We start from the raw sequence: 16,549 nt of genomic DNA, 5'->3' as shown, positions 1-16,549 counted from the left end.
TTTTTATTGATTTCAGAAAGGAAGGAAGAGGGAGAGAGAGAGAGAAACAACAATGATGAGAGAGAATCATTGATCGGCTGCCTCCTGAACGCCCCCTACTGGGGATCAAGGCCGAAACCCAGGCATGTGCCCCTGACTGGAATCGGACCTGGGACTCTTCAGTCCGCAGGCCGACGCTCTAAACACTGAGCCAAACCAGCTGGGGCTATTGTTGTTATTTTAATAAATATTATATGAACATTTATATAGAAACATAGAAAGAATAATCAATGAAGATGCTTATTCCCACTGAAGCAGGCGATTTTAAGATTTTTTTTAATTGATTTTTAGAGAGAGGGAGAGAAAGAGAAACATCGATGTGAAAATGAAATATCCATCAGCTGCCTCCTGCATGCCCCGTACCAGGGGTCGAGCCCACAACCCGGGCATGTGCCCTGACCAGGAACCCAACTGGCAACCTTTTGGTGCACAGGACAATGCCCAGCCAACTGAGCCACACCGGCCAGGGAAGGCAGGAGGTTTCTAACAGGTACTGAGAGGGGCGGGTGGAAGCACCAGAGGGACATGGGAGACTGGGTGACCAGCTGTTGGTGACCTTAAGTCCCTTGAGGAAGCAGCCTGGGACAGGAAAAGAATAAGAAGAGCCCCGGTCCAAAAGCTGGCTTTGTTGTTCACTAGTCCTGCAGGTGACCTTGGCAGGTGACCTCTCTCTGTTCCTCTCCCTCCCTCCTTACTCATTCATTGAATTTTCTCAGTATATATTTATTGAGCACCTACTGTGTCCCCCAAATGGTCCGAGGCCCCAGGACACAGCAGCGAGCCTGACATAGGTGTGTATCTGCCTCATTTGGTCATGTTCTAGTGAGGGAGACAGGCCCTCGACAAAGGAAAGAAGGAGAATATGTTAAGATGCTGAGTGCTAAGGACAGGGTTGCCGGGTAAAAGTACAGGAAGCCCCATTTATTCATTTGTGCCTGCTGTTGTGAACTGGCGGCTTAAAACAACAGCAATGCATTCTGTCCGCATTCAGGAGTCCAGAAGGTGTGGGCAGAGTTAGTTTCTTCTGGTGGCTCTGAGGGGGAAATCAGTGGCTGCTGGCAGCCCTTGGCTTGTGGACACATCACTCCATCGCCATCTTCACATCGTCTTCTTCTCTGTGCCTCTGTGTCCTTTTCTGTCTCCTATAAGGACACCCTCATTGGATTTAGGATCCGCCTCAATCCAATCTGGTCTCATCTCACTCCTTATCTTAATTACACCCGCAAAAACTCTATCCAAATGGAACATGCTCTAAGGTTCCGAGCGGGCGTGAATTTTTAGGGGACACCATTCAGCCCTCTCGCCCCAGTTACAGTTGAATTTCAGATAAGCTATGAACGATTTTTTAAGTATAATTATGTCCCATGCATATCGAATATTGCATGAGACACACTTACACTGCAAAATTATTTGTCGTTGATCTGCAAATCAGATTTAACTTGGTGTCCTGTATTTTATTTTTGTCTAAATCTGGTAAGTAAGTAAAGAGAAAAAGAAAGCAGAAGTGTTTTGCAATTTTAGGTGTGGTGATGAGGGAAGGCCTCCCTGAGGGGCTGGAGTTTGAGCAGAGACCTGAAGGAGGCAAGAGTGAGCCATGTGGAGAGCTGCAGAAACAGTAAGTGCCAAGGCCCTGAGGCAGGAGTGCAGGAGGAACAGCAATGACGTGGGCGGGGCTAAAGCTGAGTGAGTGAGGCAGGCAGGCCTGGAGATGAGGGCAGGGAGGGGAGTGGGGTCGGACCCTGCAGGGCTTTGTGGGACACAGGTGAGGACACGGAGTGAGGTGGAAGCCACAGGAGGGCTCTAAACTGAAGAGGGACATGAGTGGACTCAGATTACAGCAGGCGCCCTCTGCTGACCATGTGGGGTATCGCCGGGATGGAGGATGGGAGCTGGGAGCCCAGTGCTGCGGCCACCTCACCGGTCCAGGGAGTTTGGTGGCTCCTACAAGGGTTGAGAAGTGGTTGGATTCTGGATCTGTTCTGAACGTGATGGCTCCGGATTTGCTGGTGCGTTGAATGTGTGAGAAAGAGGGGTGTCCAGGATGACCCCAGACTTTGGGCCTGAGCACCTAGAGCAGTGGTTCTCAACCTTCCTGATGCCGCGACCCTTTCATACAGTTCCTCATGTTGTGGTGACCCCCAACCATAAAATTATTTTTGTTGCTACTTCATAGCTGTAATTTTGCTACTGTTATGAATCGTCATGTAAATATCTGATATGCAGGATGTATTTTCATTGTTACAAATTGAACATAATAATTAAAGCATAGTGATTAATCACAAAAAGAATATGTAATTATATATGTGTTTTCCGATGGTCTTAGGCGACCCCTGTGAAAGGGTCGTTGGACCGCCAAAGGGGTCGCGACCCACAGGTTGAGAACCGCTGACCTAGAAGGATGGATTGTCCTCTTCTGAGCTGGGGAGGATGGCGGGAGGAGCAGGTGTGGGAGGAGTTTCAGGGCCCCAGTTTGGGACGCGGCGTCCACAGTGAGTGTGAGAGGACGCCGCTGGGTATCCACGCGGAAGCATCGGGAGGCGGTTGGCCACCGTGGGGAAGTGCTGAGCAGGCTCTTGCCGGGTGAGTCTGGAGCTCAGGAAAGACGTCTGGGCTGGAGACCAATCTGGGGCCCTCGGGAGGTGGATGGGGTTCGAGGCCCCAAGGGGAGGCTGGGGGATAGAAAACAGCAATCGCCACAAAGACACGGGGGTGTTTTACTTTTTTATTTAAATAATTGTACAGTGGGGCCTTGACTTACGAGTTTAATCTGTTCCGTGACGGAGCTCGTAACTCATATTACTCGTATGTCAAATCATTAAAGTGAACGAGTGAGACACGTGATGCGGGGCTGATGTTGTGACGTTCGCTGCGCCCACTAGCGGTGGGGTATCTGAAGCTGGCTCGTAACCCGAATTTTAGCTCGCAACTCAAAGCAAAAAATCGGCCGAGAGACGGCTCGTATCTCGAAAAACTCGTTAGTTGGGACACTCGTCAGTCAAGGCCCCACTGTATTTTTATTGATTTCTGAGAGGAAGGGAGAGGGAGAAGGAGACAGAAACACCAATGATGAGAATTATGGACCGGCTGCTTCCTGCACGCCCCCCAGTGGGGATCAAACCCACCACTAGTGCATGTGCCCCGACCGGGAATTGAACCGTGACCTCCTGGTTCAGAGGTCGATGCCCAACCACTGAGCACACCGGCCGGGCTCCGGGGACATCTTTCATTCTTTCAGCAGATGTTTGTGGGACACCCGGTGCCAGGTGGCAACAGCCGTGAATCAGACGCTCTTTCCCGGTGAATGGACACGTTCAGGTTGTGAGCTCGAAGGGCACAGATCAGAGAGCGGGTGACAAAGCTGACCTTGGCCTCGGTCCCGGGTCTGAGTGCAAATTAGGAAAAGGCCCTCCTCTCCCTGGCCGGAGGCAGTCTCACAGGATGGTCCCTCTCCACACGTGGCGGTTTACATTTGGAATCATTGACAGTAAATCAGATTTTAGAATTCTGTTCTTCAGTAGCGTTCATCACGTTTCAAGTGCCCGGCAGCCAGCCACCTGAGACCAGGGGCCACCGAATGGGGGTGCAGATCCAGGTGTTCCCGTCACTGCAGGGAGTTCTGTTGCGGGAAGTTCCGTGCGAAAGGGTGACTGTTAGGATGAATGTCAGGGCGACAGCATCTGCGACGGTGCCTCTTAGGCCTGGCGCCTCTGTACAGTGCACGCCCCGCCCAGCCACAGGGCCGCGGAGGGACCAGGGAGCTGGAACACAGAGGAGGAGGAGGATTCCGTAGTGAACGGGAAGGAGGCAGGGAGGGGGCCAGGGAGAGTCTCCCAACAGCGTGTGCCAAGTCCCTGGGCCTGGAGGAAGGAAAGCCAGGGTGGCTGGGGTAGGGGAGCAAAGCGGGGCTTGCAGGCCCCCCGAGTGCAGAGCATGTCCTGTGAGGGCCGCAGGAGCCCGGGAAGGGTTCTGGCAGGAGAGGGACGTAGTTGGATGTGTAATTCCTGATACATCACTTCCTGGCTCTGTGAACTTGGCACTTACTTAATCTCTCGGTGCCTCAGTTTCCACATCTAAGTGAGGATAACAGAAGCACCATCCTCACATGGCGAGAATGTGTATAACGTGCTTCAAATAGTGCCTGACGCGTAGTAAGTGCTGCACAATGTGCGCCATTCTCAGGTATTACTATGATCGCTCGATAAGCTCTTCCCGGCTGCTGTGTAGGAAACAGAGGGGCAGAGGCGGGGGGCAGAACGGCTGGGGGAGGCCACTGGGAAGGCTGGACGCACCCAGGCAGGAGGAGGCTATGGTGGTGCGGACGGGGAAGAGAGAGCTGGGCGAAGTGGTGATCCGCATGGAGGTGGGATGGGGGGGTGTTACTGTACGAGGGGAGAGAGCAGCCAGGGCCACCTGCAACATCCAGGCTTCTGGCTTGAAGCCCTGGTGGATGTGAAATTCCCAGAGAAGAATCTGGCTCGCAGGGGATGCTTGAAGAATATAGAATTCTTTCTCCTCCAACTCCGAGGTTCCCTCGCTCTCAAACTGCAGCTCAGCGCTGGGAACGGGATTTCTCAAGGTCACTCCACGAGTTTTGATGTGGCCTCTGGGACCTGCTCCGTCAGCCGGGGCTGAAGGACTCAGACACAGGCCTTGGCTTTGGCCTCAGGCCCTGTCCTCCGCCAGCGCGTCCCAGCCCCGGGAGTTAGTTCAGAAGAGGATTAGCTGGGCATGACTCTCCCGGCATCACCCGGCTCCCTGCTCAGTTGTTCCTGAGGCCCTGGGCCTTCCCACCTCCAAACCACTGCCCAGGTCATTCCTCCCGCGGGTATGTGCCACGATGCACCCAGGCGGAGAGGTCAAAGAGATCATTGAATCAAAGAGTCTGGCACTCAGGGAAGAAGCCAGGGATGATTGAGGGGAACCGGTTTGAGACAGGAAATCCAAAATGGTGGTTTTATTGAAAGTTTGGGAATGGAGGTGGGCATGGTAGGCGTATTGGATTCGAGGTGATTGTGACATCCAAAAGCAATTGTCAAGTAGAGAGTTTGTATCAGTTCATATAGAGGCTTAGCTGCTGTGACAAGCAGACCCCACAATCGGATGGTTTAAAGGAGGTGGAGGATTATTTCCCTCCCACTGAACAGCCCTGCGGTCAATGGGCCAGGGTGCAGAGGTCACCTTGTTCCACGCAAGTTTATGCTGGGACCCGGGTTCCTTCCATTTTGTTGCTCTGTCATCCCTTAGGGCAGCGGTTCTCAACCTTCCTGATGCCGCGACTTTAATACATTCTTAATGCTGCGACCCTTTAATACAGTTCCTCATGTTGTGGTGACCCCCAACCATAAACTTATTTTTGTTGCTACTTCATAACTGTAATTTTGCTACTGTTATGAATCGTAATGTAAATATCTGATATGCAGGATGTATTTTCATTGTTACAAATTGAACATAATGAAAGCATAGTGATTAATCACAAAAACAATATGTAATTATATCTGTGTTTTCCGATGGTCTTAGGTGACCCCTGTGAAAGGGTCGTTTGACCCCCAAAGGGGTTGCGACCCACAGGTTGAGAACCGCTGCCTTAGGGCATTGTCTTCATCTCTGTATGGTCAAAACTGGGTCATAGGTAGGACAGTGTTCTAAGCTAGCAGAACCAGAAAAGAGGAAAAGGTCCGGGGGCCGCGGGACGGGGGCAAGAATTGCGGGGGAAGGTGCACCCATCAATTCTGCTCACATTCTATGGCCTTCGTCCCCCTGACCACCCCTTGCCTCAAGGGAGGCTGGGAAATGTAGTTTATTTGGGCAATCTGTGTCCACCTTTACTTTGATTCCTGTGGGAGAACAGGAGAATGCATGCTCACGCACTGGAGTTGGGTATTAGGCCTGGAACGTGGAGGAGAGGTCCAGGCTGGAGATGTGAGTGGGCATTTGTCCGCAAGAGAAGGTGTTTGAAGGCATGCTGAGAGGGGACTGACAGGTCAGTGGCTGGATTTGGAAGTCTGGGCCCTGGTGGGAAGTCGAGAAAGGGGGAGGGGTGAATCATCCAAATGCAGCCAAGCCCTGGGGCACCCCATCATTTAAAGGACGGGGCCGGGAACTTCCTGAAGTTTACCCATGATCCCTCACACTGTGACCTCGCCTGTTTCTCTTCTCTCTGACTCTCTCCTCAGGCCTTATATGACCCCATCAACCCGGACAGGGAGACTCTGGACCAGCCTTCGCTAACGGACCCCCAGCGCCTGTCCAATGAGCAGGAGGTGCTGCTGGCGCTGGAGCCCCTGCTGGCCCAGGCCAACTTCTCCCCGCTCTCCGAGGACACCCTGGCCTATGCTCTCGTGGTCCACCACCCTCAGGATGAGGTCCAGGTACCTGTCTTCCAGGGAGGACAAGACCCCCAGGAAGCCTTGGGGCAGGGGTGGGGCCTTTGGGGGAGTTGGAGTCCTGGGCCCAGGACGCTTGCCCACGTGGCACGTTTGGTGAATTAGAGAAAGACGCCTCTTTCTCAGGCCACTTCACTGCCGTCTGTTGGGAAAGTAGCATAAGGTACGGATCTTCTTAGAACTCAAGATTTTATTACCAGCCGCCAGCACATTGTAGTAATAAATAAGACAAAACGCTCATCCTCAAAGTCAACAACATTATAATGAAAATGATAAAAGTTTCCATAGTTCCACATTTTTGGGCTTTAAGATGTATTTTTTTTAAATATATTTCTTGTCTCTGAAATACAGAGAAGGGAGAGGGATAGAGAGTTAGAAACATCGATGAGAGAGAAACATCGATCAGCTGCCTCCTGCACACTCCCCACTGGGTATGTGCCCGCAACCAAGGTACATGCCCTTGACCGGAATCGAACCCGGGACCCTTGAGTCCGCAGGCCGACACTCTATCCACTGAGCCAAACCGGTTAGGGTCTAAGATGTATTTTTTAAAAAATATTTTCTTGTCTCTGAAATTCTGACTTATAAGTGGTGGTGTGATATAGTTTAATTGGCAATATATCTTCTCCTTTAATTGCTTTATAAAATAACGGAGTAGCCCTAGATCAGTGGATAGAGCATCAGCCTACAGACTGAAGGGTCCCGGGTTTGAGTCCAGTCAAGGGCACATGCCCGGGTTGAGGGCTCAGTCCCCAGCAGGGGGCGTGCAGGAGGCAGACAGCCAATGATTCTCTCTCATCATGGATGTTTCTCTCTCTCCCTCTCCCTTCCTCTCTGAAATCAATAAAAATATATTTTAAAAATAATAATAATGGAATGGCTTAAAGTCAGTGGCATCTTAGGTTCAAAGAAATGTGGTGGTGGTGACTATCACGTGAATGGTGCCATCTGAGATGGCACGCCCTGTGCAGTATCTCACAGCAGTGACCGTGCATGGCTGCCCTGCCCGGGACTGGGGGATGACAGGCCTGGGGGAGGGGCTGAAATCACGGAGGGTGGGGGTGGGGAGAGACATCTCCTGTCAGTACCTGCACTCACGCTCCTGCCCATGCTTAGCTACTTGCTTCCCCTGTACCCCTTGGCAGGTGACGATCAACTTGGACCAGTACATCTACATGCAGTTCTGGGCCCTGGGCCAGAGAGTCGGAAAGATGCCTCGTATGTCCAGCGTGGGCTCCAGGCGTTACTACTTCTTCAAGGCCACCCCTGCGGAGAGGTGAGGCAGCCCTTGTTCCCCAGCTGCAGTGGGAAGGAACAAGGTTAGAGCTGAGAGGGGACTGACAGGTCAGTGGCTGGATTTGGAGGTCTGGGCCCCGGTGGGAAGTCGAGAAAGGGGGAGGGGTGGATCATCCAAATGCAGCTTCTTTTTAAAAAAATATTTTTATTAATTTCAGAGAGGGTGGGAGAGTGAGAGAGAGAGAAACATCACTGATGAGAGAGAATCATCAATCGGCTGCCTCCTGCACCCCCCACACTGGGACCAAGCCCACAACCCGAGCCTGTGCCCTGACCGGGAATTGAACTGTGACTTCCTGGTTCATGGGTCGACGCTCAACCACTGAGCCACCCCGGCTGGGCAAATGCTGCTGTTTTTCCCAAGGGAAAGGAGGAACTAGACTTCGCAGGGGAAGAGAAAGGGCAGGGACACTTCTCCCCGTTTTCCAGATGCGAGAGCTGGGCTCAGAGCGGGAAGGCCACGGGCGGATTCTGATAACGTCACTTTTTTTTTTAAAATATATTTTATTGATTTTTTACAGAGAGGAAGGGAGAGGAATAGAGAGTTAGAAACATCGATGAGAGAGAAACATCGATCAGCCGCCTCCTGCACACCCACTGGGGATGCGCCTGCAACCAAGGTACATGCCCCTGACCAGAATCGAACCCGGGACCCTTCAGTCCGCAGGCCATCGCTCTATCCACTGAGCCAAACCAGTTAGGGCTAACGTCATCTTTTTAATAGGATTTTCCAACACAGAGCAAGTCAGGGCAGCCAGACTCTCGCAGTCAGCCACTGGGCCGGTCCGTGACCCAGACTTTCTGGAAATCAGTTTATCAAATATGGTCACGATCCAAAACACCAAACCAAAACAAAAGCCAAAGACAAAGAACCCCTTACATCCCCTAAACCAGTAATTCCACTTTCAGGACTCGTCCAAGCAGATCGTTAGACTTGCAGTGGGAGCTTCATTGTGTCTCTTCGCTGCGCACAGGGCCGTGACGGCCTCATTCTGTTGCCTCTCCAGAGCCTCGCAGCACTGCCCGGCTCCTAGCAGCCACGGCCAGAGATGTGGGATTTGACATTGAAAATGAACTCAACGAAAGCATTTTACTCAGCTCCTCTTATCAAGTGCATACCATCAGCAGCAACCCCGTGTTGACTTCCCTCCCACACCGTTCAGTGGCCTTTATTTATTTATTTTTAAAAATGAACTCAACGAAAGCATTTTACTCAGCTCCTCTTATCAAGTGCATACCCTCAGCAGCAACCCCGTGTCCACTAGTAGGGACTGTATTATGTACCCGATCCCCTGTTGCTGGGCACTGAGCTTAGAGCTGACTTCCCTCCCACCACCGTTCAGTAGCCTTTATTTATTTTTAAATATTTTTTAAACATATTCAGCAACCCCGTGTTGACTTCCCTCCCACACCGTTCAGTGGCCTTTATTTATTTATTTTTAAATATTTTTTAAAACGTATTTTTATTGATTTCAGAGAGGAAGGGACAGGGAGAGGGAGATAGAAACATCAGTGATGAGAGAGAATCATTGATCGGCTGCCTCCTGCACGCCCTCTATTGGGGATCAAGCCCGCAACCCAGGGAATCGAACCCGGGACCTTTCAGTCCGCAGGCTGACGCTCTATCCACTGAGCCAAACCAGCCAGGGCCGTTCAGTGGCCTTTAAAATGACTGTGTGAGGGCAGAGCCGAGCGAGTGTTCTGGGGCTGGAGGGGCCCCCTGGGCAGTGCTGACCGCAGGGCCTCCGTCTCTGTCCCAGGAGATACTTTAAGCGGGTGGTGCTGGCGGCCCGCACGAAGCGGGGGCACCTGGTGCTGAAGAGCTTCAAGGACACGCCCCTGGAGGGCCTGGAGCAGCTGCTGCCCGAGCTGAAGGTGCGCACGTCCGCCCTGCAGCGCACGCTGCTCAACCTCTTCCTGGTGGTCTCGGGCGTGGCGGTCTTCGTCAACGTGGGCATGGTGGTGCTCACCGACCTGAAGATGGGCACCTCCCTGCTGCTGCTGTTCTTTGCCGCCTTCATGGGCGTGCGGGCCACCAAGGTAAGCCGGCCACCGGCCGCGCCTCCTGGGTCCCGGCTCCTCGGCATTCCGCCCGAAGGTCAGGACACCCTATGTTTTCGCTTATTTCATGTACTATTCCTGTCCCTTCCTTCTCTGCCTTACTTACTCACTGCAACCTTGGGCAGGTTTCTTGATCTCTCTGTCCTTCAGTTTCCTCATCTGGAAAATGGGGATAATAGTGAGACCCACCTCACAGGTTTGTTATGAGGAGTAAATGAGCGAATCCATGAAGAGCACCGGGCACAACGCCTGGCGTGTGGTAGGTGCTACAGTTGTGTTCACAGCTACTCACTGAGAGGCACTTAGCGATGGGGCGAAGGTTGTGTGTTTTAGAACCAGATTGCCTGGGTTTGAATTGAGCTCTACGGACGTCTAGCTGTGTGACCTTGAATAAGACACTTAACCTCTCTGTGCACCCGCTCCCGCATCTGCAGAGTGGGGATGTCAGCAGGACCGAACCCCTAGGGTTGCTGTGGGGTTAAAGGAATGAATGCGTACAGTGCTGAGAACAGAGCCTGACACCCGGCACAGAAGGTGCTGTCTGAGAGGTGGCTGTTGGCACTGTTATCATCATTACTACCCGGGAAACTGCGTCCTGAGTGTGGCTCTCCCATTCTGGCCAGGGGTCACTACCACCAGGGGAGCTGTTTGAGAAATAGATATTTTTTCTTTTTCTTTTATTGATTTGAGAGAGAGAACCACATGGATTTGTTGTTCCACTGATCTATGCATTTATTGGTTGAATATATATATTTATATCAATGAGAGAGAAACATCGATCAGCTGCCTCCTGCACACACTCCCTACTGGGGATGTGCCCGCAACCAAGGTACATGCCCTTGACCGGAATCGAACCCAGGACCCTTCAGTCCGCAGGCCGACGCTCTATCCACTGAGCCAAACCGGTCAGGGCCATTGGTTGATTCTTGTACATGCCCTGACCTGAGATCGAACCTGCAACCTTGGCGTATCTAGACGATGCTCTAACCAACTGAGCTGCCCAGCCAGGGCCAGGGGAACTGTGTTATTTTTATTTTTTTGAATATGCTTTTTCTTTTTAAAATTGATTTGAGAGAGAGAGGGAGAAGGAGAGAGAGAGAACCTTGGCGTATCTAGACGATGCTCTAACCAACTGAGCTGCCCAGCCAGGGCCAGGGGAACTGTGTTATTTTTATTTTTTGAATATGCTTTTTCTTTTTAAAATTGATTTTAGAGAGAGGGAGGAGAGACAGAAACATTGGGGCCTGAGCTCACAACCCCGGGCATGTGCCCTGACTGGGAATCAAACTGGCAGCCTCTTGGTGCCTGGGATGCCGCTCAGCCAGCTGAGCCACGCCGGCGGGTGGGAGCTGTTATTAATGGGCCTTGTGGGCTCCGGCCCAAATGACTGAATTGGAATCTGTGGGACCGGGGCCCAGGACACTATTTTTAACGCGCTCCCTGCTCGCTTGGGCCCCGTGTGAGTGCAGGGCGGCTGTTCAGTTGCGCAGGTCGCTCACCGTCTAAGGATCTGTGGCCAGAGGACAGGTGGGGGCTGACACCCAACTTGAGCTTTGATGGCTGAGCCCTGTGTCCTGTCTCGATGCCGAGGGGGCCCCAGGGGCTGCCTGGTACTGATTCTCCCCTGGGCCGGGCCGGCACTAGCCCTGGGAGTGTGCACTGGCAGGAGGCGGCTGTTGTACCCAATCGCTCGCTCGTCGGTTCATTGGTTTCCAAGCTGTTCGCAGCCATCCCAGTGGGCTGTTAGGAAGACTGGCAATAAATTCTACAGATAACAGCCAGCTATGCAGCCGAGAGGGGGCAGGGCTGGGGAAGGGCGCAGGGAGCAATCCCCAGGACCAGGGAATGCTTTGAAATGGAGGGTTGGGCCTGGTGGAGAAGGGGCTGGGCGAGCATGGTTTGTGGGAAGGCACAGGGCTCAGTCCAGCGTGCAGAGGGGGGGAAGGGAGACCCCGGAAGTGGCGGGGGCCTTGGATGCCAAGGAAGAGCCCTGGGTTTTATCGTCAGGCAGCGGGAGCCATGGCAGGGCTGTAAGCATGAGGGAGTACCTCACCCTGGGTCTCTGAAGGGCCCAGTTTAAAACCCAGTTCACTAGTTAATTAACTATTTTTTTAAAAAATCTATTTTTATTGATTTCAGAGAGGAAGGGAGAGGGAGAGAGAGAGAGAGAGATAGAAACATCAGTGATGAGAGAGAACCAATTGTCCGCATCCCACATGCCCTCTACCCGGGATCCAGCCCATAACCAGGGGCATGTGCCTGACCAGGAAGCGAACCATGACCTCATGGCTCATAGGTCGGCGGTCAACCACTGAGCCACACGGGCCGGGCTCGCCAGTTAGTTTAGTGTATCTGTTTAATGTTTCCCACGCCCCCGGCTGAGCCTCCAAGCCCTACATGCTGCTGGCCCTCTGCACCTCAGCCCAGCTGTCCCCTCTCTGTACGCACTTGCTCCCTCCTGCAGGTCACTCCTAGATTGTGGTCCCCAAGCTCCTGTCCCCACCTGCTCCCTGGGCATGCCCCAACCCTTCCCATGTGCACCCCCCCCCCACTGGGCTCAGCATCTGTGATTCCAAAGCCCCCTCCCTTTCTGGAGTCCCCATCCCGGGACAGGCGCTCAGATCACACACCCGAGAGGCCAGTTTTGCTGCAGGATACGCGCCCCCCGCTTTCTCTGCCCCGAAAGCGCTCACCCACTTCCTGGTTCCCACAAGCAGCTCTGCCGTCTCCTCCTCGATCAGGTGCTCTGTGCTCAGCCCTGGGTAGCCAGCTCAACCAGGCGGAGCAGCGCGGCCCCCTTCCCACTTCTTCTCCTGGTTCTCCATCTGCGGGTGGCCCTGTTGGCCCCCCACTCACTGGCTAGACCCCTGAAGTTGCCCTCGCCCTGCCTCCAACCCATCCGTCCCAGGCTCTCCTTCCTGCTCCCCGAGTCTCTGTGCCGGCTCCTCTCCTCTGTTCCAGCCCCAGCACAGATCCTCTTCCCGGCCTCCCTGGTCTCCTCCAGCCCATGCTGATGGCCCCAGGCTGGCCCTGCTGCCATGCTCACAACCTAGCACCAGGGACCCTGGCTCCCCAGCACCATTCCACGCTTCAGCTCCACCAGAATATGCTGGTAGCGCCGCCCCTCTGCTTCCCTTCCCTTCTCTCCCTTTGCATACGCTGTTCCTCCTACTGACATGGCCTTTCCCCCTTCGCTAGGCTGACCAGCCCCGCCCACCCATTACCCTCAGCTCAGAGGCTCTAGAAAGCTTTCCTCCATGTCAGGGGCAGGGTGATGCTCCTGTGGGCCCTGCCACAGCCTGGTTCTCTGTGGGTCTCAGCGCCGCACAGAGCAGCCCCGGGGGCAGCCTGGGGAGGCGGCAGGCGGGTCCTGCCCTGGAGGGGGAGGTAGAAGTGGGTCCTTCAGGAACCCAGGCACCCAGCTGCTCATCTGTGGAAAGCGATGTCCATCCTGAACATTGACATTGAGGCAGGAATGTTTTCTAAGAATGGCCCAGAGGTGCTTGGCCTGTTCCAAAGCTCGGAGGCCTGAGAGCAGGCATGCTCATGGTCAACTGGTTTGTTCCACACGGGGCTGTGCTCAGAGGGGAGGAGTGGGAGGCGAGTGGGAGCAATCGCCAGGGGCCAGGCCCAGGAGCTCCGGCCCTGAGGGCACTGGGGAGCCATGGGAGGCGCTGGGAGCCGGGGAGGAGCAGGGTCGCCTCGAGCTGTGCAGGGACAGACTGGAATGGGGAGACTGAGGACAGGGAGGAGGTTGGAGAGGAAGGAACGGCAAAGAGAAGACAGGAGGACCGGGCTGGGGACTGACAGGCTGGTGGGGGTGGGTAAGGACGGTGCCAGGGGTCTGGCCTATGACTGGGTAGATGGTGGGGTTACCCCAGATATGGACCCCAGGGGAGGAGGGAGGGTTGGACTAGGAGGGAGGGAGGGTTCGGTGAGGGGAGACCCCTTCCTCAGTGTGGGCCGTGGTGAGTGTGAAGGGCACATGCAGGTGCAGGTGGAGAGGTCTCCAGGGAGAGGTCAGGTCGCATCTGTGCAAAGAGGAGCGTGACCAGCTCGTTTAACCTGTGAGAATTCCGCACCCTCGGCTCGGCAGGAGCAGACACGGAACCCGATGTATTTCATGTCAGCTGGTCCCAATTCCTGCACCTCGCCTTCAGCCGTAGGAATGGCGATTCGTTCCAATGCAGGCACATAAGCTGACTGCAGGGCTTGTAGGAAGAGAGCACAGTCCGCGCACAGCCGTCATCACGTGCGTCTGTCCGAGCAGGCCAGGCCAGGCCAGCGGTTTTGCAGGGCGGGGTTGGCTCCAGGCATTTTACGTTGGGCCTCGGCCTGAGGCGGGCAGCGCTCTGTGGGGAAGAGACTTGCACCTAAAAGGCGGCCCCAGCCCAGGTGTGGATGGAGATCCAGTAGTAGCTCATGTGTAAATGCTTTTCTGGGCCCTGGCTCTGTGCCAAGGGTTTCATTAACTGAGTTTTCACTTCCTGAGCACTTCCTGTCATCTGCCTCATTTCACAGATAGCGCTGCCTGTCTTAGGTCGCAGCCCAGCGGGGCCACAGCCGGTAGGGGGCAGAGTTCAGACTCATTTCCAGGCCTGCAGCCTGCAGGACCCAGCAGCCTGGAGATTGTTTTGTGGATGAACGGAGGAGTTTGGTGGGAGTTTTCAGTGTGAGCCCCAGAGGCGTGGGTGGGCTCTCCTTCCCCTCCGGAGGGACATCAGGGATGGGGAAGGAGTCCAGGCAAGGAGGGGTTGACCAATGGGGACGGGTGCAGCGAGCAGACAGCTGGGCCCAGACCTGCCCTTCTCTTCTCCCCTCAAAGCGGCTTGCTCTTCCAATATTGTTTTTTAAATCCTCACCCAAGGATATGTCTTCTTTTCTTTCTTTTTTGTTGCTGTTAATCCTTACCCAAGGATATTGTCTCCATTTTTAAAAATATTTTTATTGATTTCAGAGAGGAAGGGAGAGGGAGAGGGAGAGGGAGAGAGAGAGAGAGAGAGAGAGAGAGAAAGAAACATCAATGAGAGAATCATTGATCGGCTGCCTCCTGCACGCCCACTACTGGGGATTGAGACCGCAACTTGGGCATGTGCCCTTGACCGGAATCGAACCTAGGACCCTTCAGTCCACAGGCCGACGCTCTATCCACTGAGCCAAACCTGCTAGGGCTATTGTCTCCATTTTAGAGAGAGTAGAAGGGAGGAAGGGAGGGAGGGAGGGAAGGAGAGAGAGAAAAAGAGAGAGAAACATAGATGTGAGAGAGAGACACATCAATTGGTTGCCTCCCAAACGTACCCCAACCAGGGCCCGGCATTGAACCTGCAACCCAGGTACATGCCCTTGACTGCAAATCAAATCTGAGACCCTTTAGTGCAGGGGTCCTCAAACTACGGCCCGTGGGCCACATGCAAATACAAATATTGTATTTGTTCCCGTTTTGTTTTTTTACTTCAAAATAAGATATGTGCAGTGTGCATAGGAATTTGTTCATAGTTTTTTTTTAAACTATAGTCAGGCCCTCCAACGGTCTGAGGGACAGTGAACTGGCCCTCTGTTTAAAAAGTTTGAGGACCCCTGCTTTAGTGTGTGGCTGATGCTGTAACCATGGAGCCACACTGGCCAGAGCCAAGAGTATGTTTTCATTTATTTTTAGAGAGAGAGGAAGGAAGGGAAAGAGAAACATTGATCAGTTATTGATCAGTTGTCTCCGGTACACGTGCCCCGAACTGGGAATCGAACCTGCAATCTAGGCATGTGACCTGACCAGGAATTGAACCTGCAACCTTTTTGGTTTATGGGAGGATGCTCCAACCAATGAACCACCCAACCAGGGCTGCTCTTTGAGTACTTTTGTCTGTTAGCACTTCTCTTTACCAGTTACTATTTTAAACCTTTTTAAAAAAATTATGGAAAAGTTTTTTAAAATGCAGAAATAAAATTATATGATGAGCTCCCAGGTAGCCAACATCCAGCATCTACAATTAGCAATAGTCAGTCGCGTTTCACCTGAAGATCCCCGCTTTCTCACTACTGAATTATTTGGAAGCAAATCCTAGCATGTCGTCTGCAAATACTTTAGTATGTGTCTAAAAGATAAGGACTTAAATAATTGTAGCAAAAAGTTCCAAGGCTAAAGCCTGTGTCAACTGAAAATCCTTGAACCAATCCATTAATGCATGATTCCGCTGCTGCAAAATATTGTTGGCGGCCTCAGAGTCACCGGCTTGAGAGCGAGTGGATTAAAAATACAAATAGCCGGCCTTCGCTGGTTTGGCTTAGTGGACAGAGCATTGGCCTGTGGACTGGAGGGTCCTGGGTTCGATTCTAGTCAAGGGCACATGCTCGGGTTGCGGGATTGATCCCTAGTAGGGGGCGTGCAGGAGGCAGCCGATCAATGATACTGACTCATTGATGTTTCTATTTCTATCTCCCTCTCCCTTCCTCTCTGAAATCAATAAAAACGTATTAAAAAATACAAATAGTTGGGCCCTAGTCCTGGGGACCTGCACCAGCAGATCTGGGGAGGGCTCGGGAGTCCGCCCAAAGGGCCCTACCGGCGAGAGTGACCGAGGGGGTGTGTGCACGGGTCCGACCTGCAGCTGTCCCGCCTGCAGATGTTCGGACAGCAGCGCAGCGTGCACGCGCTGGAGCTGGCGCACATGCTCTACTACCGCAGCACGTCCAACAACTCGGAGCTGCTCAGCGCGCTGGCCCTGCGCGCGCAGGACGAGCACGTCAAGGAGGCGCTGCTGGCGCACACCTTCCTG

General features: G+C 53.4%; 1 protein-coding gene across 1 annotated transcript in view; it reads left to right on the top strand.

Annotated features, from left to right (window-relative positions):
* The window catches only part of TMEM143 (transmembrane protein 143), a 23,226-nt gene that overhangs the window by 5,167 nt on the left and 1,510 nt on the right, over nucleotides 1–16,549 (top strand). The window contains exons 4-7 of the mRNA XM_005879481.2: nucleotides 6,213–6,407; nucleotides 7,568–7,698; nucleotides 9,479–9,758; nucleotides 16,397–16,549. The exon at nucleotides 16,397–16,549 is cut by the window's right edge and continues 4 nt beyond it. Coding sequence (XP_005879543.1) covers nucleotides 6,213–6,407; nucleotides 7,568–7,698; nucleotides 9,479–9,758; nucleotides 16,397–16,549 — 759 coding nt within the window. The remainder of the gene's footprint in view (nucleotides 1–6,212; nucleotides 6,408–7,567; nucleotides 7,699–9,478; nucleotides 9,759–16,396) is intronic.

This window comes from Myotis brandtii, unplaced genomic scaffold (genome assembly GCF_000412655.1).
Source record: "Myotis brandtii unplaced genomic scaffold, ASM41265v1 scaffold601, whole genome shotgun sequence".
NCBI classification, from domain to species: Eukaryota; Metazoa; Chordata; class Mammalia; order Chiroptera; family Vespertilionidae; genus Myotis; species Myotis brandtii.
The sequence above is the reverse complement of the archived record's forward strand: the minus strand, read 5'-3'. Positions and strand labels throughout refer to the sequence as shown.